Consider the following 26,850-nt stretch of genomic DNA (forward strand, 5'->3'; position numbering starts at 1 on the left):
TCAGACGTGTGCTCTTCCGATCTTCATACATTTACCTCTCCCATAAATTTTCCATAGGGTTTCACGCGGGCGCATATCGATATTCTCATTTCGTGTGATATGAGGAAGTAATTTCTGCAAAAAAATTATCTACTTCACGTTACATCCAAAACCGTCCACTTTCACTGCTCCACCGACTGGACACATATACACGCGAATGAACGTTGCGTCGAGACGTGTTGGCGCACGCAAATGTCACGATCCTTCAATTTCGCACTCGTCCCGTGACGCGGGAAGCGCGGAGGCGGGGAAAGGTTAGCCGGACATCTGCGACGAGTTTCGAGAATGCATTCGAGAGAAGAATCGCCGCGTTGTTCACTTTTAAAGGCGGAACTTTATACCGCTCGTAACGTTGTGAAATCCGCGTGATTGCGAGAAATTGTGCAAGCGCGGCCGTGCAAAGCGAATAAAAATGTTTATTTACTTGACACCTTGACGTGAGCAAGATACACACATATGCGCCGTCAGCAAACCCGTATTTTCTGTGTATGTCATGGTGACTCGCGGTATAATTTGCCGCTTAATTACAACGAAGGCTTTCAATAATTATTTAGCTCAAAAATAATGTAATGTATTTTATAAGCAAACATCGATATGTATTACTTGTTTTTTTTTTACTATTATTTTACGCAAGCGGACATTTATGTTAAAATTTTTATGTTGAATTTTTAACAGTATTAATTTAACATGATGTAATTATATTACTTGAATATTTAACATTAAATTGATATTTAACATTTTTAGTGTTAAACTAACACAATTTACAAGTAAGTGCTGCATAAATAACGTAAAATTAATGTAGTTTTAAAATGTAAATTCTAAGATAAATGATGATAATTAAAAGATAAATGTAAGTGTTAATTTAACATATAAGTGTTACTCTTACTAAAGAAATAAACTTCCACAATTTTTTTTTAAATTGTTTTCAAAGTGTTCAAGTATTACATTTTTTGTGTTAATTTGCACGCAATGTTTGCGTTGTTTTCTAATATACTCGTTTTACGTTAAATTAACACAAAAATTTTGGTGGACCATTTGGGACACAAAATGCATTAAATTTAACACAAATTTTCCATACAAAAGCCCATGAAAAAAAAGTCTTATTATTTTTATACATTAGTACTAAACTCACAATTCTAAACTAAGTATCCGTTTCACAAAAAAAGTAGTTATTATTCGAAAGAACGGAATCTTTCGGTCACCGTAATTTGTCAATCGTATGATGTCTTTATAAAGATTCCATCAAGCATAATCGAGTGCCGCGCGAAGCGTCGAGGTTTTTTTTTCTTTACACGCACATTGTATCAACGAAGTGTTTACATAGATGGCAATAATGAATTGTACAGCCTTGGAATAAAAATGCGATTGCGACGACGCATCCTCGACGGATGGAAAACGGGATGAATTATGATCGGCAACAAGCATCGACCGACCGTATATAAGCGGACCTGTTGACGCGCGATCGAGAGAGCTTTTCAAGGGGTTTCGCAACGCGCAACGTACACAAGCGCACATGCTTACGATCCAGAAGTGCATGCGCAAACTTCGCCGGGCTTCCTCTTACGCAACGCGAATCGCGCGCATCGGAATTTTTCTACGCGCTCGAATTCTTCGCGTGTTTTCTTTCCCGCAACGCAGAAAAAAAGAGAGAGATCCAAGGCGTCTCGCGCGCGCGCGCTGGGTAATACTCCGAATGCAACCTGCACTCATCTGCATTCCGCTACCGGCGGCGCGCAGAAACGCACGAGCGTGAATATCATACGTTAGACGCGGCGGCGGCCTTACGGAATTCGCAACCCTGCCTCGAGCGCGTTCCCGGCAGGAGGAGGACTCACGGCGACCTGCAAAAAATGACTTAGTAATAGTAACTAAATTTCAATAGCCGAATCAAACTTAGCTATAAGAGCTACCGCCTTAGTATCATTGCTATTAAGTTCCGGCTATTACAGATAAAAAATATTCATTGTGACAAAAAAATGTATGAACTGAAATTAAAAGCATATATTAGTACAGGCAGCTAAAAAGATGATATGCGTACCTAAATGTCTTATCATGCACACATTTAACACATAAAGCTATAAGTTTTTCAGCTACGCGCGAAAATTTGATTTGTAATTGTTTTTGCAATATGGCACTGCCATATGCACATCTACAGCGCATTTAGCACATATTTTGCAGTATATAAGCTATATGCTTCAAATATTATATTACTCTATTGCGAAGATAAAATAACATAGTAGATTCGGCTAAATATCATTTGATTTTAGCAGCAAATATTTTTTGCTGTAGCACCTACATTTTAATAACAAATAAATTGAACTTCGGCAGCAACGACATTACCTGTCCCTATTTTAACGACACATCTTAGCTGCCATAGCTATATTTTAGCTTCATTGGCTAATCCTTTTTCTGCAGTGTGTGGGAAGCGTTTTCGAGTCGATCGCCGTAATGGTTCTTACGGCAACGACGAGATTGAATTTGACAATAAATGGCCATGGGAACGAAAATTGCATTTGCGAGACGCGAGAAATGCGTGTGAGAAAAGTTGCAAAATTACAGACGAGCTAGAAAGATAAAATGACGAATAAAAATAAATTGACGCGAATAACGATAAAACGTTGAATAACAATTATAATAAAAATAAACGTCATTCTTTTTTTTCTCCCCCCCCCCCCTCGTCATTTCGCCTTCGTTTCGGAGTAAAAATTTGCGATGTACCTCGCTCTTCCGGCGTTACTTAAAACCCGAGAACTCGCTGAGAGTAATATTCCCGGATCGACATTCGAGAGGCCGACTCTGTGTCCACTGAAGAGAGTGTTATTATTAGCCAAACGACTAACTGGAATTAATTTAGCAACATTTGCAATTTAGGTTTTTGACGAAGTGAAAGACAACGTTTATTTTAGATATAATATATACGCGGAATAGTCCAAGTCGACGTAAAAACAAGTCGAGTTGGTTTTACGTCGTTAATCCACACTGGGCTCCGATTGCAAAATTCTCGCCGGAGATAAATCTTCGCTTCGAATTATATTACGGAGCTATTAACATACGCACGATTTATGTTATTGGCGAAAAAAACCCGCTACTTTCGTGCGCATGGAACAATGTGTGTTCGTTAAATCCCCTTGATGTACTCTATTCAGCTTCCATATTTTCACAGATCTGTATAATAATTATTAAATTATTAATATAAATATTAATAAATTTATTAACGTTTATGTAATTAAGATAAAAAAGTTTAAGAGTTAAGATTTAAGAGTGACGTAATATAAGATAGTATATTAAATTAGATAGTAAATAAAACATTAAATTGCAAATTTGAATACATCTTTTACGTTAATACATGAATTTTTAAGATTTATAATATAGAATTTATACAGTACATTATGTCTAATAAGAGAGGTAAAATTATTTCTAATTCTTTTGACGTCAAAATTATTAAAAGCCTCTCTAATCCTCTTATCTAAAAAAAGGCATGTTAAATCGAAGTCGAATTATCAAAAAGTGTCGAAATTTATTGACTCTGTTGACTTTGCTACGTTGATTGGTCCTCTTGCTGTACTTATTCCGTGAGCGGCTATCATTGTATATTTTTGACAGTTGCGTGCATTGAAGTTGACGTGTAATTGTAAATAATAGTAAAAAGTAAAAAGTGCAGCTAAATAGCGCGCGCGAAGCGCGCGTCTGTAGTGCTAGTTAATCAAACTTTAAATTGAAAACAATTACGAATCGTACAGATTATACTTCAACCGGAAAAAGAGATCGTCTCACATGATTTCATACGCAATTAGAAATGTTAAAATGTATTTGTTTTTGTTTTGTTTTATTAAGCCCATTCCACCGCTTTGAGAGACACGCGAGGATCTTGACACACAACAGTCTCGGTCTAATAGCCGAGCTTTGTTCTCAGTCCCAAAACTTCCGATGCCAACCCGAGAGAGCGGCCGAAAGATTCATCACGCGGGACCATCCACGAAGAAAGAGATCCGTTCCCGAGGATTTCGGAGTCGGGACCCGATCGACCGGCGGCGATCGAGGAGCGGAGGATCGGCGGCGGCCCGGAGCTCTTGGCTCACCCGTTACTCGTCCAGCTCTGCGGGAGGGAAAAGGGGAAGGGGAAGAAGGGGAGAGGGGGGAGAGAGGGTTGAGAAACAGGGGGGAAGGAGCCGAAGGAAAGAGGGAATGAGAGAGAAAGAGAGAGAGAGAGAGAGAGAGAGAGAGAGAGACGCGGTGAGGCTGTGCGAGGCACAGCACAGGTAAAACAAAAAGTCGGGAAAAAATTGAAAACCAGTCTTATGCAGTCGGTAGTCCGGACTACCCGACCGTCAGCGGACTCAATCTCTCTCTCTCTCTCTCTCCCCCCCCCTTCTCTCTCGCTCTTTCTCTCTCAACAAGTGCCTCTCGTCCTCTCTCCCTTTATCATTCTCGCTCGCGCTCTCCCGCTGCGCTCCCTCTGTCTCTCTCTCTCTTTCGCGTTTGCTCTTGCCTCTTCTCCTCTCCATCTCCATCGGAGAGATCCGCGACGGTACAACCACCACTACCACCACCACCACCACCACCTCCTTTTCCTCCTCCTCCTCCTCCGCCTTCCTCCTCCACCTCCAACCACCTCCTCCTCTTTCCGTTTCTCTGCGCGGTCCTCGCGGTCCACGCTCTTCCTTAATTCAGTCCAATGAGAGCCGCTCTTCGATTCGTCACACCCGCCGACAAATCTCTTTCCTTTCTCTGTTTTCCTCTCTCCTTCTTCGTCGCACCCGTCTCGCGAAGGATCGCCGCCAATTTTCGAAAAAGCGCTTTCGACGAGGAGCGGACGTTCTTCAACCGCGTCTCCTCCGACCGTCTCGCCGATCCGCGAGGCCCGATCGATCGCGATCGCGATCACGATCCGCACGACGCAAGGTGCGTCGCGATGCGTCGCAACGCGATAACAACGTCGTAAATCCGCGGAATACCGGGTGCATCCGTACGGGACGCGCGCGCGAGCGCGCGTGCGTGGAATTCGCGGTGCGAATCCTTCGCGCCGGATGGGACACACCGTGCGCACCGCCGCCGAGCAGGAAGAGGATCCTCGCGGAAGAAGACGTACGTCCGTCACTCCGCGAGTTTGTTTTGACGACGGCTCACCGTTTACGCCGCGCCGTGTTCTACGGTAAAAGCGCGAGAGGCGCGAGCGGAGGCGCTGCGTCGTAACGCGCGCTGTGATCCAAGTGCGCGATTTCTGCACGAAGTTAGAACGTGTTTATCGAATGTGAACGTTGGCGAACGCGCGGAGAGATCGATCGACGCGATCCTTCCTACCCGCGGGGAGACCAACATTCCTATACATCGCCGCAAGAATATCTCGCGAGAATCAAGTCAAGATCGACTCTCGCGATCGTCCGAGAGACTATATACGTCTCGTCGTCTTCTGCGCGTTATACGTGCTACATCTTACATTCGAGTGGTGGATCTTTAACGAACGCGCACACGAAGCGCACGGCCGGAGATCCCTCGTGCCGCGCACGGGATCTCACGCGGGCGGTTTTTCGACGACCCCCGCTGAAACTGCGAGGGAATCGTGCAGCGGCGCCGCGCCTTCCTCCCTGAGGAGGATGCGAGGAAGGATTTCGCCTCTTGCCGAGGAAACATGTCCCGCGGCGGTCGTCGCAACGCGCGAACCGGTTGCGCGCTCTTAAAATAGTTTCTCACGCGCGTAGGTAACTGGCGCGCCGCGCGCGCACCGCCGTCCCGTCGCTGGAACACGGACGCCGCCGCCGGCGGAGTAGTGCCAGGTAAATATCGATCGAGACTCTATCGCCGTTAGATAGATCCCCCTGCCCTCCTCCACCTCCTTCTCCTGCTCCTCTTCCTCCCCTCCTCTCCCCGGAGACGAGAGCGCGCGAGAAAGATCCGCCCGGATCCGCCGCGATCGCGATCGCGCCGGATCGCGGTGGCGCGGCGCGGCGCGGCCGCGGGCCGGCCTCCTCTCTCTGTGATCATGGAAAATAAATAACTCGCCTCCAATTAAAGAGGCATTTCGAAATTCGAAAACGCGATCGAACTCCTCTCGGCCAAGCTATTATCGGAGCCGAGGAACTGCGGAGAACTCTCCGTCTCTCTTACGAGAGATCGTCTTCCCTCCTCTTCTTCCTGTCTGTCAGAAGAATCGTTTCTCGAAGTGCTTGCTTGTTTACGGAACACATGTAGGAGAGTCCGTCTGTCCGTCCGTCCGACGAAAGAAATTTCGGCAGAGCCTAAAGGAGTAGGGAGGGGGGAGGGGGAGGGAGCTATTACGGTCGCGCGCTGCCGTAATTTTTGTTTGGTTAAGAGGTTCCTGTTTTCCTCTCTCTTTCTCTCTCGCGCGCTCTCTCTCTCTCTCTCTCTCTCTCTCTCTCTCTCTCAATTTCGCTGAAACGCCGTTATAAAGAGAACCAAAGAGAGCTATTTCTGATAACGGGGAGGGTGGATTTTGGCGCCGCGCGGAAACGACGCTTTGTTCCGCGGCGCACATGCGATCGGTCTATATTTTGCAAACGCGACTTTTTCGCGGAATCTCGTCACGCGGGATCGCAAAAGAGAGAGAGAGAGAGAGAGAGAGAATTTTAAATTGGATGCGGGCTCGCTCTGCGCTCGAGCCGCTCTCTGCGATCGCTTATCAATCCGCGATCAATCGAGAGACGCACATCGGCCGAGTGCGTCTCTCGATTCATCTTTTACGAGAATATACGTCGACGGAATTATCCTCAATGGCGATCTATATTCGCGGTGACGTGGTTCAATGCTTGCACTTTTTCATCCGCCGCCGCCCGGCTGTGCCCGGTGTTCCCGAGAAAGCCGAGTGAGACGTAGATGCATCTGCGACGCATCGCCGATCGATCGTGCCACGCGCTTCGAAGTACGGCTCTTTCCGAGTATCGGAAAGTGTCGGGAGGCATTCCGTCTATTCGAGCGCTAATTCGATTAGCGTACCTGAATGCGCATTGCCGAAAAAAAATCTCTCCGAGGAAAGTCCCGGGGTCGGTTCTCTCTGAAAGAGTTTCAGGGCGGGAAAGTCTATCGACTGTGATGACCGTTTTCGATACACAGAATGTATCGTAAATCAGTGTGATCGTATCTCCGTTTTGTATCCCAATTAGCACGAAACGCGACTCTTGTTCGATTCTGAATTTCACCTGAATAAAAGAGAATATTGTTGGCATAAAAATTACATTCACTGTTTCAAACAAAACTCAAACGAGAAATGATAAATCATTCGTAAAATCGGCGTTAAATATATGATAAAACATTACATAACGACCATCACGAAAAATGATTCGTAAAATATAAGAGGTGTAGACAGGTGTATCAAAGAGAGAATGTAAAGGTATTAATTCACATAATGCACATTTCACATAAAAAAAAACAAAATAGATCGACAATAATATATAAGTCAAATTGGAGCGCTGCAGTAAACAACGTAATTAAACAGAGAAACTCCAACAACGATTGAGTTGCTGGATTTTAGTGCCTAATAATATTTCTCTGTAAATTCTAAATACATTTTCAGTTACATAAACTGCGCGCCGATTACTATATTGGATTACTTGCAAGGCAATCATAAACTGTTGCTGGAACAGTAAGCTCGCAAATTAAATTGATGTTCAATTAGACAAATTTGTTCAAGTATCGCAGTTAATCTCTTCAAAAGTTTCTTTAAAAAAAATTTTTTTTCTTTGATTCTTCGTTTTTCCTCAATATAGAATCACAATTTCGGCTATCTGCAGAAATTGCATTACACGCGAATAACGGCCCCGCTGTTAATCGACATCTTTAATGGCGTATTTAACGTTAAACGCGCTCGTCCCATTCCGACTGCCCCTTGTCTATTATTAAGATGCTATTCGATGTTATCACAGGCCGTCTCGCGGTCACGTTTTCAAACCGCTGAACCGCGCGTCGCGCAAGTGCGGGCCGCTGGTCGACGGTGCGGCACGCGGCGCGACGCAGCGTGGCGGAGGCTCGGTCTCGGTGCGAATCGAGCGTGCCTCTCGTGTGTGCAGTGCATGCCGTGCACACGGATATATAATTCCTGCAATAACCGAAAATAATAATACGGCAGACGGCACCGCAAATGGCGGCGACAGCGCGATAAACGGCCGCGCGGATGCCAATTGACAGCGCGATGCTTCGATAACGCCGATATTAACGCGCGAAGGAGGTCACCAGATGCGCGACCGGCGCAGCGCTTCATCGGAAATGGCGGACGATCGAGTTTCAGCGTTCACTCCGTCTCGCGTCATCGAATCGATCGCGATCTCGCTTTAATTAACCTCGACGGGATTTCCCGAAAAGTGCTCGCGCGAAAGAAACGTTCATTTATTCACTCGCTGCGGATCCAAAAGATCGAATCTAAACGATTGGAGATATCGAGATCGTATAGACCATTCAATTAATTCTTTTTTTTTTAAGTCAAGATATCTGGGAAGTGAGTATCGTAATATGATAAAATACTCCAATCTGCGAGATGTTGCGTCACGCGAAAAGGCTGACCTTCTACGAAATTCGACTCCGATTCCGCCGAATTGCCGGGAGCAATTTTAACCCTTCCCGAGTAAAACGCGAACACGCGCTTCTCTTTTTCCAAACGTTGCAGAAATGAAAGATAATTATTAAACACTGGGGCTGTTACTTTTGACAATTTCGAAGATTCGAATCTTCAAAAGGTTAGCTTCGAAACTCCGAAAGTTAACTCCGGTCGAATTACTTTCAAAATTTCGAAGGCGCCTCAAACTTCGTAGTTTCGAATCTTCGAAATTATCAAAGATAACAGCCCCGTGAAACATCTAAACACTTCTTGAAAGTATCTTTGATGCTTTTTGCTCGTGTTTATTTTATATTTATCTCGTCAATCTCGCGTCGGCTCGCGATTCTTCTCGACGGCAGAATTAGGATTCATTCGCGTTTAAAGGGTTACGCGCTCGCACCTGACGTACCTCGCACGAAAACGGACGAGAGAGGGAAGGGGACGGAGGAACTTTTACACGCCAGTGGTAACAGAAAAATGATTGGAAAGTCTTCCTCCGCGGGCTCCGCGCCGTGTGTGAACGCGGTACGTACACGTAGCGGACACGTAGGTAGAGATACCAGGCTCGCGCCGCCGCCTTCTACGAAGGCGATTGGCGTTTGTTATTGAAGTTATTCCATCGCCTCGGGCTAGAGAACGAGAGGCGAGGCTGCCGATCGTGAGTGCCAGCAGCAGCAGCGGCGGCGGCGGCGGCGGCGGCAGCACGCCTGTCCCTGGATGACAAACATCCACATTTCGCTCGCGAGCTGGAATTTTTATTAAAACCGTCCGACCGCGCGCCCGTCTCCGCGTTATACGCGGTGTCCCGAGCGTATGACCACGCGCGCGCTCATTCATTCCGCTCTACGCGATCAGAGACTCTAACAATAAAAAAGATACGGCCGATCGGTTGAGTTATACTTGCGAATACACAGAACGACAAAATATACAGTTGGAAAATTTGTGTTAGATTGAACACGTGTCCACCCAAACGTTCGCCCGAATTTTGGTGCCAATTTAACATAAGAATGTGAACATTACAAAGTAACACGCGCGGATATTATGTTAAGAATTAACACAAAAAATGTATAGCACTTTGACACAATTTGGAAAATTTGTTAAATTTAACGTATTTCACGTGTCCCAAACGGTCCAAAGTTTTATGTTAATGCAACACAAGGAATATTGTTAGAAAATAGTACAAACATTATGTAAAAATTAACATAATAAATGCAATATTTTGATGCAACAATATGCTAAACTACACTAATATTATACATATACTCATCACATTTATTCATTTATCTAAGAATTTACATTAAAATTATACGTGAAAAAATATCTGATTGTCTTAATTAGAAACCTGATAAATTCAACAAAAAGGTACAACAATCAGACGATTAAATCTATCAAACGCTTAAATCTATTAATTAAATATATGAAATATATCAAACATTTGAATTAAAATAATCAAAAATTCATTTATCATAAAAGAAATTTTGATTGGTATGATCAAAATGCACTTTATACGTATTTCTTGTTGGTACAAGCAAAATATTTTTCTCAGTATACGTTACTTTTATTTATTCGTTATTTATTCATTTACGCATAAATTATATCATTTTAAGGCTAAGGAATGTTAAATATCAATTTAACATTAAATCTTTAAATAACATAATTACATTATGTTAAATTAACACGCGAATATGTTAAAAATTTAACAAAATTAACAAGGATTGAATATATCTTTTTTTAAATATAAAAATTGCAAAATATTTTATACTGTGTAGAAAAGTTTCTCACTTCAACGTCGTCGAATGACATTTGAAAATAAAATCTGGATTCCCAATCACCTTACATTTTTTTTTTAAATATTTTTACATCAGTTACATCCTTCAACTCTATAATTAATTTATGAAATCTTTTATAAAACTAAGGTTTGTATATGGGATGACAATCGGGATTGCATCCAAAACTCGCCGACCGCTTAAAAGCCGCTTTATTCATACGGAGCCACGCGTCACCCCTTGTCGAATAATATTTATTGTTTCGATGAGAGAGGTAGCGTTTCATTGTCCCGACAAGTAGCGTTTCATTCGCGACAATGGGTCGAGAAAACAGTCAAGTCAGCCGTTCGATCAACGGCATAGCTCCTGAGATGGTTTGTTGAAATTCCCGCATATCGGAGTCACATGGAATTCTATTTGACCTGAAGTAGGCGACCTCAGGCACAATGCAGTTTTCGTTTCAAAAATGCGCCATAATCCAGTAGCGATTAGCACAATAGAGACGTCCTGGAGGCTAATCTCTTCTGCGCACTCAATACCTCGGTCTCGCCGAAAACAGAAAAGCCCGAGTCAATATATGCTTCAATATACGCGTAGAACATAGTTTCCAAAGGAATTGTCCGCACAAGGGATATCAATTTGACACGGAGTGAGAGCGGAACAGCCCCCGTTATTTTTTCTGCGCTCAGCGGGTGGGACAATCAGGACAATAGAGCTGGAATAGAATAAATACGCGCGAAATATACCCCCGGACTTCCCGTTTTGCCAAAACTTTAGACGGCAGAATTCAACAAAAGATCATTTCACAGCAAAAATGACCGCAAATATTTTCGTGGCTCTCAGATATCCGGTATATGCAGATGATTAATTTAATTGCCCGTGCGATCTACCGAGACGGAGAAACCGGGCTTTTCACAAGTCGAGAAGAGTTGGTGACGGAGGTATTTAAGTAACTTTAAACCGCCTAAGTGTGACTGCTTTTATGTCGGCGCATAAAACAGCTTAGCAGATAATTACCTGGAAGCCATCGTAAACCGCTCCGCATGGTGGTGGGTGGGTGCGCCTTTTATTTACGAACGGCCTGAGACGGCCGAAACTCAAGACCGTCTCGAGATTAGAGAGTGGGGAAGAGACTTCCTACCTTAAAAACTACAGTCGTCCCCGTGAAAATCTTCGATGATTAGTCTGCCATAGGTATCTGCCGCGGTGGGTCCTGTCATTCGGTAGTGTGTGTTCGCCGAAATAAGGAGCGGGCGGTAAACCGTTAACAGATTAAAAAGTATGATTCAAAGTATACGATAAAATAATGCGGCGAGAAAGTGTAAAATAGGATTATATAAAAATACCAATAAAATAAAAATAAATTTATAAAAAAAAGCATAAAACACAGTTTTGCCGACAGCTGAAAAATGCAAAACGGATTTTGTTAATGTGGGAAATAGAAAAACGATGCGACGCGCATGCGAAATAAATATGAAATTGTGTAACTTAAATTATAAATACAGAACTGTTTATATAAAAATTTTTTTCTAAAATCGTGCTTCAAACACCAATGTAAAAAGAAACTGAAGAAGTTACACGCAGGTATAACAGTTGTGTAAAGTGTAAAGTGCGGAATCAGACTTCGCCGAAAACAAACTTCGCGTAATATCTGAAGAGTAGAGAAGATCGAGATATTATTCAGGTTATTATAATAATTTTCATGAATTTTTATAATAATTTGACGAGAATGATGCAAATGTAACTGGATATTTCAGGCATCTATCTCTTCTCTCTTCTTCTAAATCCTGCAGACATTAATTCTCAGTGACGTTTAATGGTGTATTAATAAACCGAGAGATGTGGAAACGTGTGTGTGTGCGTGTGTGTGTGTGTGTGTGTGTGGAAAGCGAGCGTGAAAGTCGCTGCTAGCAGCGGACACATATACGAGATCCGAGTCGGTCGCGCCTTTTCAATCACCGCCTGTGTAATAGGTTGTTGTAGTGGAATTCTTTTCCAATAATAATTTACCCGAGATATATCATAGGACTACGCGCGATTATGCATGATATAAATAGATTTTTAATGGACGCGTTTGAAAGGTGCAATTATTGCACGAACGGAGATCGTTTTGCATTTCGATTAATCGTCGCCTTAATTCTTATCCGTTATTTGGCCAAATATTCAACGCTCCCGGGGAATGATTTGCGCGTATTTGTCTCGATTTATAAAGAGAGACGTAATAATTTTGCAAAATGAAGTGAATACGATCGCGACGTTCGCTCGGCAATTCTAAACATTTTGAGGAATAATCGCTTTCTGATTTCTAGCAAATTTCTGTATTTACTGCCGTGTTTTTTTTTAAATTCACCAATAGAAATTTCCAATAATTGACACGATAAAAATCTGCAGTAACTCTACACGAGAGATATATAAATATCTATATAAAGAGGAAATAACGATTTTGCTGAGATATCTAAAACTTTAGCTGGATCTGAAAATAATTTTGTTGGATTAAAATAATTATATATAACGCTCAAGCATAACGGGCATAATGTTATGCTTAATCCGCAACAAGTTTTGACATTCTAATAACTTGAGCGTAACCCTTGAGCCCTACATAATTATTAGTATGAAGGTTTAACAAAATTATTTTGTAGATCTATATCAAGTTAAATTTTTAGATGTTAGATTTCAGCAAAACCGTGTATTTCAATGTTCGCAAGAGTATAACTTCCACTGTCTTATATTTGCGTTTGTAACTTTAAAGATCTACTTTTACGCCGCGTGATAAATGCGTTCCCGGAATTTCCGCGACAATTCCTTCGCGCAGGAAGCGAAATCACTTCCACTTCTCCATTAGCAAGGTGAACCCTCCGAATTTGCGAAGGCTTAAACGAGCTTAAACGGGTGACCTCGTACGGCGCGTTATCCCCGAAACGGAGAGGAGCAACATTACGCTGATTGCTCGGGTTAGCACGTTAGCAGCAGCAGCAGCGCTCGTCGGGAGAGAGGACTGAAATTTCATTCTTTTTAGCACGCGTTCCCGCTTAATGACACCCTGACTCACGTTCGTGAATATTCTTAATAATCTTAATCGGGCCTCGTCGGCATAATCATTCCCCTCGTCTGCGTAACGCCGCTCCGGGAGTGGCGCGCGAGCCGAGGAAACGCTTATAATCCGTTCGCACATTGTCCGGCATCTACGGAATAGACAAACAATAGTCCACGTGTATGCGTAGGGAAAAGCGCACATAAAAATCACTGCGGTTGAACGCGGCCGTATATAAATTCTCGGCGGTAACACGATCAAGTAGGTCTGTGTGGTTTAGCTTTTATAGTGCTGTCAAACTCTTCGTAATTTCTTTACAGAGCTTTAAAAGAAAAACCCCTTATGTAAAGAAAAAGATCGTATCTTGGATATTTTCAATACTTTCGAAAATATTACAAAATAGAAAGCTAGAAAGCATTCCACTTTTATCTCCCATTTTCTATTTCTACAAAATTATTTTACCACCTAGATTAAAAACAAAAAGAGCGACGGAGATACATTTCTGATAAGATATACGGGAAAATCACACTAAACTACAAGTTGATCATAAGGGAAAAATTTAAAGGACATTCTCTATTGCAATCTTACTTAACGATAAGTTCTAAATTCTTTTAGCTAAGCTGTTTTTAAAATTGCTCTATTCTTTTTTAACTTCGTAAAAAATATGTTAATAGGTTTCTTTAATGATTTCTTTTCTTCGATTCTTTTCAATTTTATTTCAATTCTTTTAATTACATAGAAAATTCCGAATAGTGTATTTTTGTTCAATTTATAATTTGCATTAAAACTCCGTTTATCTTCATTTAACTGTACAGAATTTCTACATTTCTTTTTTTTTTATTAAAGAGTTTACAATATACATATAAAACTGCTGAATTTATTAATGATTTAATCGGTGCTAACAATAAGTTTTCAAGTCACGGGACAACAGTATATCTATCAGTAAACAGTCATTCAATAACATACAAATTAACTCAAGTTTCTTATTATCTGTGTAACCAACATAATTTCAAAACATTTCTTCAAACCGAAAGATTCGAAACGCTTATCGTTTATTTACGTTTACATATCTAATTCCGACGAATCTCATTGCTAACATAAGCTTGGTGATGGTGTCGACGAAATGAGACGTTTTGTACAGTACGGTGCGAGTCGAGTAAGTGAGAAGTAAGTCAAATCTATCCCAAACAGGATGACGGGTTGGAATTGGAGCGCATTGTTCGTCGCGGCCGTCGTCGGGATTCTGCTGCTGACCGCGACGAAACGCTCGGAAGCGTGCAACGAGGCGATCTGCGCCAGCGTCGTGAGCAAGTGCATGCTTACGCAGAGCTGCAAGTGCGACCTGGTCACCTGCACCTGCTGCAAGGACTGCTTCTCGTGCTTGAGCTACCTGTACGACGAGTGCTGCTCGTGCGTAGGTAAGACGCCGTCGAGGATAATCGATATTTCGACTATCAATTTAACTAATGAAAACTTTTCTTAAAATTGTTCATATATTTTAGAATTTCTGATGTACAATTTTGTATAAACTTATTAGAAAATTTTTTCTAGATTTATTTTTATACGAGTTGGAAACACTTTTTAGAACTGCTACGAAAGTCTATATCTTCTGTAGATTTTTTATATATGTGAATTCTGAACTATGAATTTTCTACGAGATTTCCTGTTCTAATTTTTTAAGGAAAGATAAAATCTGAATAAGTTTAAGGCAAGGTTTCAGATATTTTTCAGAAATCTTTATAAATTTAAAATATGAAAAATTCTTAAAAATATCATGAGACATAAGATTCTTTTTTTAAATTAAGGCAGATACATCAGTATATCGTATTATTATTAGAAATTGAGTCCATTTTAGTAAAATTGTAGTATTTTATTAAAAGCCATTAACTATAATTGTTCTGTAATTGTTATGATAACAATATATACATAATGAGCGTTTAATTGTAAAAACAGATGAACTGCAGAGAGAAAGTTAAACAAAACCAAATTTAGATTACAACTGTTTAAATAATGCTATATTAATTTTAGACAGTCTTCTTCTGTACGTTTTAAACAAATTGATGTTTAATTAAGTTAATTTTTAGTTATTAATCGATATAATTGATTTAATACCCTATAGAAATTGTCAAATTAAGATCGAGACATTTTATAGGTCTATAAAGAAAATTCTGATAATCATTCTGAGATAAGAATGAGTGATCGGAGAAAGCTTTAATTTATGCTAAAAAGTTTCCAAATCACTTAATCACAAATTAAAAATACGACTAACAATAAAGATAGAAATAGATGTACAGCCTTGATCATAAGTATAAAATATTTTTAATTTATTGCATTTTCTTGGAAAAGACGACAATAAAAGAAAACTAACAAAATATCATTGCTATAAAAATAAATATTACTTTTTAATAAAACTGTTTTTGGAATTTATTTTTTGTTAGATATAGAACGTTTTCGTCAATTTATGTGGGTATTTAATCTTTATGACCGTATATAAAAGGATATAAAACTGATAATATTAAATGTTTTTAATTTAATTTAATCGATGTACTAAGTAATTAACGACACTTTACACTTATATAAATATCATGGATTGTCGTCGTAATGTCTGCAACGTTGCTGAAGATTGAAATTTTTATAAATGTCTTTCCAATGGACCAAAGTATTTCAAAATCTTCTCCGATCATTTATTCTCTATTTCAAGAATTCTTTCTCTACAATTCTATAAATCATCTCGATGTCACTCTGGAAATGAAAATAAATTTATAATAATTATAAATAAAATATTATTAGCGATTTTTAATTTATCGGAATATTTCGTGAGACAGAATGTGGGCCAGAGGTACCTATAATTTAAAGGCTTTATCCTCGGTTTAATCTTACTCTTCTCTAGAGAAAAAAAACCGAGGATAATTTTCGAACGTCCTTATACATAAATGACGTAACACATTTCCGTGGGTGCCGCAGATCTATGCCCGAAGCCGAATATCAGCGACAACCCGTTGAGCAGGAAATCTCACGTGGAGGACTTCAACGAGCCAGTGCCGGCGCTCTTCCAGGCACTCACGGCCGAGGCGGACCCGCACGAGAGATGGCTCACCTTCACGTATCCGGTAGACATTGACTTGGCGGCGTTCGCGAAACACGAGAACGAAATGAAATATCATTCGCGTGAGTATCCGAACGAAATTGCACCGCCGCCGCACCGGGAGAAAGCGCGCGACTCTCCTATCATGACCGCGAAGAAACTTGCCGATGCCGGCGCGCACGAATTAGTTAATCGGCCGATCACGCGTGCAACAGATATAATTAATTAGAACGTCACAATATTACATGTGGAAAACAAAACAATTCCTTCGCGAAATACGTAGAAAACATTTTGTACTTGTGTTAAAAATAATCCACTCAAATTCTTGTTATTCTTGTTAAAATTTTATGTTAAAGTTTTAAAAAATACCAAGTTAATTTAACATGTAATTATTTGAATATTTAGTGATGCATTGATATTTAATGATTTTGTCAGTGTTAAAATAATTATGCGTAACAATTTATTTCGTAAGTGAATAAATAACGTAAAAATTATGCAGTTTTTTGTAACTACTATTATTTGTATTCAAATTCTAAAAATGAATAAAAGAATGTGTGTTAATTTAACATATTATAAATAATCATTTTACTGAAGAAATATATTTTCATAATTTGTTCCCGAACTGTGTTAAAGTGTGTGTCACATTTTTTTGTTAACTTTTACATAAAGCTCGTGAAAGTTGGGTGGATGATATCTGGGACATGTGACATGGTATCTAACAAGTTTTCCACTTGTAAATTAAATAACGAAACCAAAAAAAAAACCAGCATCGACGAGACGCGTTAAAGATTCTGCGGTTAAAAACTCACCGTCCAGACGCGATGAACGATGTTGATTGTAAGTGCCGCGAGTTAACGAGTTTATTGCGTTTTGGTTGGGCAGAAACCGCGAACGAGGAGCATCCGCTGAAGCCGAACGTGATGACGGTGAACTGCACGGTCGCGTTCATGGCGCAGTGCAATTCCTGGAACAAGTGCCGGGCGTCCTGCCAGAGCATGGGCGCCGCGAGCTACAGGTGGTTCCACGACGGCTGTTGCGAGTGCGTAGGCGACACGTGCCTCAACTACGGGATCAACGAGTCGAGGTGCGCGCTGTGCTCGCCCGGGGACGAGGACGTGGACCTCAAGGATCCGCAGTACGACGATTTCGGTCAGGACGAGGACGAGGACGTGCTGGACGAGGACGTGGACGACTAGCCGTCGCTTTCCCTCGAGAGACGTTCTTCATCCAATGTCTTCCATTCCGAATATACATGTATATGTTAATGCGACGAGGGGGAGAAGTGTTGCGTGAAAGACGTTCCGAAAAAATAACGCGAGATCTTCTTCTAAAGAATTCAACTTTTTATCATTGTGTAAAAAAAAAGTGAGACTTTACTCCAATCATAGTGTACGCTGGTATGTACGCTAGTACGCCGGTTGGAGGTTTTTATCTTTCGGAAAATCGTATAGCGTTTATGACGTCATAATTATAGATTAGCGAATCTACTCCTCGATGTAGAATTACTTGTGTTACGGTTTGCCTCGTAATCTACGATTCTCTCTCCGAGCGAGTAGAGGGAGACTTCCAATGATCTGGACTGTTTGGAATTATCGATCGCGACGAAACGATTGTGACGAAACTTGTAAGTGTAAACCCAATCTCAGAGTGTCGTCCTTTTAAAATATGGGGATCTCAACGAACTTTATAATTGAAGTATCTTACCCGAGACTATCGAGTGAAATGTGTGGGAATATAATAATCTTTGTACGTGTCGTCAAACGCGAACGCGACCCTAGGCACCTTGTCAGAGAGACCTGATGCGTCTTTGTATATGACTGCAACGATATAATATTGTAAATGTAGCCTTTTATTTCCATTCTTTTTTTTCTTTCTTTTTACTTACTAAGAATGCACTTGGGCAACGCTAGGTTATTCGTTCAACATCGAAAATCTTTATTATCGCGTCCGTGCCATAAGTGAAATTGTACATACAACACAGATTGCTCTCGATCAGAGAATCGAGATCGCTTTACACATTGCAGAATTCCCTCTCGAAATTCCTCTGATAGAATATATCAAGGATTTTAGGTACAGTACCGCTGATAAATTTCCGGACATTCTGTGAAACTGATGCCTAAACTGATGTTTTAAAACATTTTTTCACTTGCCGTACATGACGTGAAGTTTAATCTTATTTTATTTTATTTAAGGAATATATTTTTTTGTTTTTATATATGTAAACGCTATTTAATATTTGTAAAAGAGAGAGGCACGTGTGAGAAGGAAGAATTAATATCCCCGAGGATACATTAATTGAGAAAACTGTTTGAAAAAAATCATAGAGGTAGATTAACGATGATTCTACTCTATTTGACTTTTATTTATGTGTACGTTATATGCTGAATTCTCTTATTTATGTAATATGGGACGTGTATGAAGTGTTCGAAAATTTACGAGCGGTAGGCGCACTGCGTATCTCTTAAGGACAGTTTTGACGTGCACGCAGTAGCGATTAGGTAAGAACGCGCGCCGCGTCTCTTCGAGTGGAATGTGATATGCTTCAGGATCGATTTTGGTATAGGTAATGATATTTAACGAGATGCGCGCGAAGACACACTCTCGAAGCGTTTTTCCGGACGCTATCCGGACGCGGCACAACGCGCGAATAACGATGGTCGCACGATGCGCGCGTGCGACTTTGGCGTTTCGGGTGGGACTCGAGAAGAACGAAGAGTAATCCTCGTAAATGAGCGAAACTCCTCAATTGGATCATGCGTACATCTGTATATACGAGTTTTAACAACAATACAGAACGTCCATTTTTTTTAACGCAGACGAAGCTACACTTCGTAACACTTGTTGGATAATAAGACTCTTTGAATACGATTTAACACTAGAATTACCAAAGCAGTCAAAGTGACTGTTTATAGTTTTTATAATTTTTTAAGAATGACAATTTGCAATTTAAAAAACAATATGACTCAAATTTCGAATGGTGCGTTGCCTGATATTTTTCCGGACTTTTACTTCAGTGTGACTAAATTGATCACAATTTATTCATTTCTCTATATATCTTTTTTCCCAGAAAGATATATATTTATAAATAGTGGTAGAAATTATAATTGTCGGTAGCTCTGGTGTTAAATGCTCCTCTTTGAACTGCATCGCCATGTGTGATTTGTATATCGTAACCGTAAACATTACGAAGTGAGCAGCCTGTATAACGTTCTTATATATTTTTCTATCGTTAGTTGCACATACTCAATATGCACGTACTAACTCACGCCGTCACAAATATCAAACATGTATACATCACAAATAAAATTGATCTAAGTGAATTCACGGATCAACAAGTCTTATTGTGGCGACGATTTATTTTTTTATTTTTTTGGATCACTGGACCATTTCAATCAATTGCATGCGAAATACGGAAAATTTCTCCGAATATAATCAAAACGAAGGCGATTCCTCGTGAAAAGAATAAAACGTAGAATAAAAGGTCACTTTTGTACAAGACTTTGTTTTTCAAAAATAGCTTCGAGAGAGGAAGATCGTATGAGTTTGTTGAATTTCTTCAAAGATATTACTCAGAAGAGAGTCGTTTCATGGTTCCAGTAATCCAAAGGTTGAAGTTTTTTCCGGATACATTTTGGATATGAAGTAACAGTGCCAGATATCTAAGTGGGTGGATGTTCATCCTGTATCTCGTTGCTCTCCGGCAACTTGATGAAGGACAGATCGCCGCCGCTCCACATCGAGTACAATTGCGACCTCGTGCACTCCTAAAATCAGCGACGTTTATGCTGCGTGAGAAAGAGAGAGAGAGCAGGGCAAAAGAACAAGTGACAGACTAGTTTCTATTAACATTTAAGCGTCGTGTAATATAACGAAAGAATGTAAATAGAAGAGTGCAACCGCGGCGAGTAAAAAGCCTGTATCAGAATACGCATTGAAGATTAAAGAGTGCAAATTGGAAATTAAAAATTCGACTGATCAAAACAAATTAAAATAAAAATAACGTAATTAGTCGAATTTATCTTCAATAGTCTGACACGGGTTTCAAAGTTATTCGTACGCCAACATTCCTTTTTTTTTCCAACTGCATGTATCCATGTATCATCTTGTAGAGTTGCGTCTTAGCCGTTTTATTTAAATCTTTTCTTTTGCATTTCTTGCATTTCTCTGCATATATATGTATATATACACGCGTAGAATTTATTCTGTCACTCTGGATCGCGAAATCCGAAGTTTGTGATGCGAAAAATACCAGTGTACGGATATCTCTTTTTCTTTTTTTTTTATCATTGAATATTCGGTGTCTTAGAAGACGTCAGTTTAATAAACTTAGATTTACTAACATTGTATGTTCTTTCTCTCTTTGTCTCCCTCCCCTTCTCTCTCACTCATTCACTCTTCACATTCTCTTCGACAGTAAGAAAATATCTGATTTCATTTATTTACCCCGCCACCCGCGCTTTCCGAACCCGATCGGCTGTGCGCCGAGACGCAGGAGTCGGTCGACGAGCTGCTCTTGCGAGACGGCAGTGTGTCCGCTGTACCTTCAAAGAAACGTTTCGATCTGAGATCATCGCGCTCGGTCGAGCCTTTTACGTCACACTCCCGGAACGGTTTTTCCACGGTATAAAACAATCACGGCTACACGATGTGTTGAGACGCACTCACCGGCTTCGGTTTCTCTATGATCGCAATGAGAGTGAATGCTGTCCTTGCTATCGCCATGACTGCCACTGGCACCGCTCTGTTCTGCAGCAACATTTACGACAGTGTCAATCCCTTCGCTATACCAACTTTATCAACGCGTTAAACGAGACGATGAGAAAAATACCTTACCCGAGTCCCTGTGCTCGCTGTGAACGCTGTGATCGCTATCACGATGCCCGGACTGATCGGAATGATCGCTGGAGTCCTGCGGCCAGCATCTAGGTGAACCTACCCTACGCGACCCCGACCAAATAGCGGAGTCGTAATTCGAGTCGAAATTGCAGGTCGTCAAAGTGACGCCCGGGATATGCTGACTAGTGTAAGCCGAGAGTTGATTGGACGGCCGGATTCCTGCACAACGTGAACAACCTTCGAACCATAAGAACGTCGAGAGCGCGAAAAAGCGGGCTAGTTATAATTTGTATTCAGCCCCGTCAAATTCGCTTTTTCGAATCTTACGAAGGACCAGACGAAGGAAAGGACAGTCGTTCTGCAAAAAGTATCGAGTACTTGGTATTCGAAATCGAGCGTTCGCCTTCAAGTAATAACTATTTCAAATCTCGAAATTTCGAAAAGATTAGGGCGCTCGGTCGTACGTACAAGTTACAATTTCTGATCTACGTTTCGCAGAATTTCCCTCTCGTGATGTATAAATGATCGTCTACCGTCGCAAATCACCGCGAGGGACTGGGGTTTTTGCTGACCTGGCTTGCAAGACAACAGCTGAATGGCTTCCTGGAGACCGTCCTGACTAGTTGTCGACGTCTTCCACACCGAGTCGGGCGTGGTCGATCTACTGTGATCCTGCTGGGGCACCCTTAATCGCGACCTCGCATCCTGGCGCGGCCACTCGATAACGTGCTTGCAGTCCCAGGGCATCGACCAGCGCCTCATCGTGCTCTCGGCGGACTCGCCCGACATTTCCGCCGCCGCTGTTTCCGACCATCTCCTCTGAACCTTGGTGAAACACGAAGGCCGGGCGTGACGCGCTCATTACTCATTTACGACAGAGAAGGGTGTTGCGTGAACCGAGGACGCGCGAAAATGTCAATTACCTGCAGAGGAAACAACGAATACGGCAGGGGGGACCTCCGACAGTTCTGCGTGGATTGCTGGGTGGACGAAGAGGAGATCGGCGGTATCGGCGAGCTATAAAGACGCTCGAAGCACTGCTGAAGCGCGGCGATGTCGCAGTCGCCGCTACCGCTCTGAGAGCAAGAGCATTCCGCCATGCCACCTGGATAGTCGTAGATCAGCGATTGAAAAGATAGAACCTTCTTAACTCCATCAGAATTGACATATAATCATTAACTGAATTTCCTACTTTAATTTCAATTTTTTTACTATAGCTGCTTCAACGCGAGGTCACTTATTTTAATATTTCTTTAGAATAATCTCACTTTAATTCGATTTCTTTCAATAATACTGTATTTAGAGTTACAGCTTTTAATAATAGACAGGCTTACCTAAGCACTCGCAACAAGCAACGCAGAACTGATACTGCAAATTTATGAATGTCAAGAGATTTTCTCTGAGAATATCCTGAAAGATTGAAAGTAAACCTGTCAGTTACACCAATACTTTGAACAACAGGGGAGAGTAAATATAAATTGCTGACATGCTTGTCCCCGTCATTGTCGCGCAACTCATGATCCCTCAGAGCGGTGATCACATGATTTTTCACAGTACTGCTGGCTACGTGCGTAGCTCTCGCCAATTCCTCCCACCCGGCCAGACACTGGCCCGTCAGACGGCACTGCGCCACCGTGTCGTGCACCGAGAGGAGCGCCTGCAGGGACTGGGCCAGTTTAGTACCAGCTGTACATAGGCCATTAAGTGTCTGTATAGTACGAGAGATTTGATTTTATTACGTACGTGTTGCGGTAGCAAATTACTATATACATATATATATATATATATACTGGGTGTCTCATAATAGGTGTATGACCGTTCATGGGTAGGTAGAACGGACTAAACTGAATCGAAAAGTCCTCTACCATTTTGCAAAATTCGCAAGATAACAAGATATTAATTTTTGAAGATCGGCGAATAAACTTAATATCTCGTTAATAAATGCGAATTTTACAAAATAGTAGAGGAATTTTTGTTCGGTTTAATCTACTTATCTTGCCACGCACTTGCATTCAGCGGTGGGCCGAATGAATACGTTTATTCGTCAATCTTCAAAAATTAATGTCTCGTTTACGATTGCGAATTTTGCAAAATGGTAGAGGACTTTTCGATTCATTGTCAGTTTAATCCGTTCTACCTACCCATGAACGGTCATACACCTATTATGAGACACCCTGTATATATATATATATATATCCATAAAAGCCAGATACCAACCTGTAAGTACGTCAACCAGTTACCGAGGCATTCGCTTATCTCCAATTGACCCCGCGAGATCTGACCGTCAATAGACTTTGGCTCGGTTCCACCTTCAGCCATAGCTGAACTCTTTTAGACCAACCGCCCGACGGAACTCATCGTCGCCTCACGACGCGCGAGCGCTTCGAGCACGTAGTTGCTGCGGTTAGCGAAATTCATCGCGCTGAATGTTGCAGAGGCAGCAACCTCGTGGCGAGCCAACAGTTGACGCATCGACGCGACGCAGATCCCGCCTGGAAGGGAGAAGCAAAAAGTAGGCCAGTACAAGCGACGCCGAGTGGGACGAGTGCTGACCCAGCCTCGATTGACGATAAACCCCATGTACTCACGTCTGCCTAATCGAATTAACAAATCCGAGGATTGAGCTGTCGATCGTCCCGTGGGGAAGTCATGATGCCTCCGCACTGACACCGGCGTCGTACCTGCGGGCGTCCGCCATATGAGAGACATCGGAGCACCTGCGTGCTCCGCCTTTACCCCGCTTGCCATCGCTGCCCTTTAAACGCGAGGTAGTACTACGAGGGACTGTCAGATGACGCCATTCGACGCTTGGAACTTGAATGACCATTCGATACTTGGATTACTTGGAAGTCTCGGAGCCACGGCACTTGGGAACTTGAACGACCGAGCGATGAGTCCGCCAGATGCATCGCGCCCTCGTTGAAGAATCGCGCGAGCGGATCGAGAGATAAGATTGTTTTAACAGCTGAGACGTTTACCTTCCTTACAATTTCAAACGAAGCATCGATACGTGCTGTGCTCGAATTCTTTTTATTACTCCTTTTTAAATTTGTAATATGGAAATTTTTTGCATTATAATTATAATATAACCGCGAATTTATATTAATTTTTGCACTTTAATTATTTATTATGAATTATTGTATCGTAAACGTGATATAAGATGTCGCCGATAAGATTGCTGGAGCATTGTAATTATTTTGTCATTTAGATAATTAATATAGATAGATATCAATATTTCTTTTTAAAAATAAAATACAATTAAATAAAGAATATACAGTAAAACACATTTTGTATTTGTGTTAGAAATGGTCCGCTCAAGTCCTTGTTAAAATTTTGTTTTGAATTTTTAATATTTGAGTGTTAATTTAACATAGTGTAATTACGTTATTTAAATACTTTGTGTTAAATTGATACCATATTATAAACATTTCTTATGTCAAAATAACACAGTTTATAAATAAGCTAGTGAACAAATAACATAAAACTAATGTGTTTTGCAACGTAAATTCTAACATAAATTAATAAAATAATTTAATATCTAATAAATGTTAATTTTATTTTGAGAAAATATACTTTCACGTTTGCTTACAAATTGTGTCAGTATTACATTTTTTGGGTTTTAATTTTTCAATATAATTATGTTACTTTCTAACATATTCATCTTGTGTTAAATTAACACATAAATTTAAGTGGACCGTTTAAAATGTGTTAAATTTAACACAAATTTTCCAACTGTGATCCTGGCTGAGGTAATATTTTTCGTAATAAATTATTTTACAGGATTTAAAAGATGATCAATAAATTATTAAATTGTTTATCAATTTAACTGTGACGTTACGTACTTCGGATTTAGTTTAGAGATATGTTTTAAGACCGACAAACATTCGGCGCGCAATTTGCTTGAACTAAAAATTGTAACATGTAAGATTCACGTATAAATATTATTAAGCACCATGATTCTCTTTGACGTGTTGGCGTTTTCTCATCTTAAATGTTTGAACATTTTATATGTATTCTTCAAATATTAATATGAATCGATATAATTTATTAAATCTTCATTATTTATAATTACAGAATCACCATTCATTTTACAGAAAAAAATAAAAAGCAAAAATTCATCAAAGTTTTTATGGAAGCAATAAGGTGAGATAAAATATAAAGAAGATATAAGAATTTTAAATTAATTGATCGATAAATTCCATTTAATCATCAATTCTTTTAGGTCGGCAGTTTAATATAAAATCAATGTCTGTCGATTTCATTTACATGATTATGGTATACATTGTATACCATATCAATGCGAAGATTCAACAAGACGTGATTCAGCTGAAGGTTATAATTGCAAAGGAACACAGGATTATAATTATAAACGCGGATATATAATTATAATTATTTGTGGCAGCCCCTGAAGGTCTTTACACGGAAGGAAAGCAGACGCGACTTTTCCAACTCGTTAATCCGTTATACGTGCTTCAACTTCACTTGTCCGTAATTACCGCTTTAAAAAAGAAAAAGAGATCTTTCCACCGAAAGTGGAAAGTTTGCGCATTTTCTAAAGAAAAACAAAATATTAATTTTATTAAGAGAAAAAAAACTAACAATAAGGCATAAATTCGACAATTAGAGCAAGAAATATAGGACGATTTATATATAATTTACACGATCAAATTTTTTTAATTTGTAAAAATTAGCTTTCTGGAATCCCCTATCGATTAACCGACAACCGCTATCTTAGAACACTGTCATGTTTTTTAATTACGTCCATTTCTTATTCTCGAGGTGCGCGACACATCGAGAGGTACTTGTGTGTGTGCCTCCGTTTCTCGAGTATTTACGGAGAAGAGGTAAAGCCTCGCTGGAGGTGAAAGGGGCCCAGGCTGACGTCGGTAGATGATTAAAAAAAAAGACGGCGAACGAGCGAGGACGGGAGCGGGAGACACCGGGAGTGGAAATGCGATCGCGCGCGGAATATCGCGGTGGGTTTACAAGAGGGGCCGGAGAGGAGAGGGGCTTCTTGAAGTGGCCGCGGACTGAAGGCCCAGAGAGGGGACTCTTAACGGTAAAGCCGCGGTAACCTTACTGGCGACTTCGCGTCACTGACCACGATTGACAGTGTTTTTTTCCCCCTGAGCCGATCTCCGCGAAGTTAGCACCCCATTCTTCGAATTTTATGTAGAATATAATTATTAGAGAAATAGAATTATTTGATGACCAAAGAGTTCCAGAGTTCTTGACATATTTAAAAGACTTCTGGTTAAATATATAAAAATAGAAATTCGAAAATGCAGAACTTTAGCCACCTTTATGTCTTTGTTCCACCAAAAATTGGTGTAATTGGTTTTATTACTTTAGTCAAGATTTTAATCGTAATACTTGTCAATAAAACTCTTGAGGGGCAGTCTAGAATTCTGAGAGAACATCAGATTTTCGGAGAGTATTTTGATTTGTGTCCTCTGGAAAAGTTTCCAGAGGAGAATTAAAAAGTTTTTGAGATTATTTTAATAAATATTATAATAATTTATTGACCCTTTTCTGAACAAAACTTATA

At 40.7% G+C, this 26,850-nt stretch overlaps 2 protein-coding genes across 5 annotated transcripts; one reads left to right on the forward strand and one right to left on the reverse strand.

Moving 5' to 3' along the window:
* Positions 1 to 4,714: 4,714 nt before the first annotated feature.
* LOC105449354 (twisted gastrulation protein homolog 1-A) lies at positions 4,715 to 19,786 on the forward strand. The gene is made up of 4 exons (XM_011688526.1): positions 4,715 to 5,813; positions 14,573 to 14,799; positions 16,346 to 16,549; positions 17,349 to 19,786. The coding sequence occupies exons 2-4, from the start codon at positions 14,574 to 14,576 to the stop codon at positions 17,660 to 17,662; spliced, it is 744 nt and encodes a 247-aa protein (XP_011686828.1). The 5' UTR covers positions 4,715 to 5,813; position 14,573; the 3' UTR covers positions 17,663 to 19,786.
* Positions 19,213 to 24,549, reverse strand: LOC105449351. Of its 4 annotated transcripts, none has more exons than XM_011688525.1 (10): positions 23,891 to 24,549; positions 23,520 to 23,794; positions 22,789 to 23,010; positions 22,637 to 22,712; positions 22,226 to 22,407; positions 21,875 to 22,127; positions 21,300 to 21,521; positions 21,132 to 21,212; positions 20,910 to 21,001; positions 19,213 to 20,230 (listed from the first exon to the last, which is right to left on the reverse strand). In XM_011688525.1, the coding sequence occupies exons 2-10, from the start codon at positions 23,619 to 23,621 to the stop codon at positions 20,126 to 20,128; spliced, it is 1,335 nt and encodes a 444-aa protein (XP_011686827.1). In that variant the 5' UTR covers positions 23,622 to 23,794; positions 23,891 to 24,549; the 3' UTR covers positions 19,213 to 20,125. The 4 variants fall into 4 exon arrangements, with proteins under 4 accessions (XP_011686827.1, XP_011686826.1, XP_011686824.1 ...); XM_011688524.1 differs by having other exon boundaries at positions 20,910 to 21,007; XM_011688522.1 differs by having other exon boundaries at positions 20,910 to 21,007; positions 21,295 to 21,521.
* Between the last annotated feature and the right edge of the window lie 2,301 nt (positions 24,550 to 26,850).

This window comes from Wasmannia auropunctata, unplaced genomic scaffold (assembly GCF_000956235.1).
Source record: "Wasmannia auropunctata unplaced genomic scaffold, wasmannia.A_1.0 LD336076.1, whole genome shotgun sequence".
NCBI classification, from domain to species: domain Eukaryota; kingdom Metazoa; phylum Arthropoda; class Insecta; order Hymenoptera; family Formicidae; genus Wasmannia; species Wasmannia auropunctata.

Excerpts from the sequence above, each read along its gene's own strand:
- LOC105449351 (XM_011688522.1), bottom strand. The coding sequence starts at position 23,621 with ATGGCTGAAGGTGGAACCGAGCCAAAGTCTATTGACGGTCAGATCTCG. Across the intron at positions 22,128-22,225 it reads ATTCGTTGTTTCCTCTGCAG|GTTCAGAGGAGATGGTCGGA; the intron begins GTAATTGACATT and ends TGTTTCACCAAG. Across the intron at positions 21,213-21,294 it reads AGCACAGGGACTCGGGTAAG|AACAGAGCGGTGCCAGTGGC; the intron begins GTATTTTTCTCA and ends ATGTTGCTGCAG.
- LOC105449354 (XM_011688526.1), top strand. The coding sequence starts at position 14,574 with ATGACGGGTTGGAATTGGAGCGCATTGTTCGTCGCGGCCGTCGTCGGG. Across the intron at positions 14,800-16,345 it reads CGAGTGCTGCTCGTGCGTAG|ATCTATGCCCGAAGCCGAAT; the intron begins GTAAGACGCCGT and ends TGGGTGCCGCAG. Across the intron at positions 16,550-17,348 it reads CGAAATGAAATATCATTCGC|AAACCGCGAACGAGGAGCAT; the intron begins GTGAGTATCCGA and ends TTGGTTGGGCAG.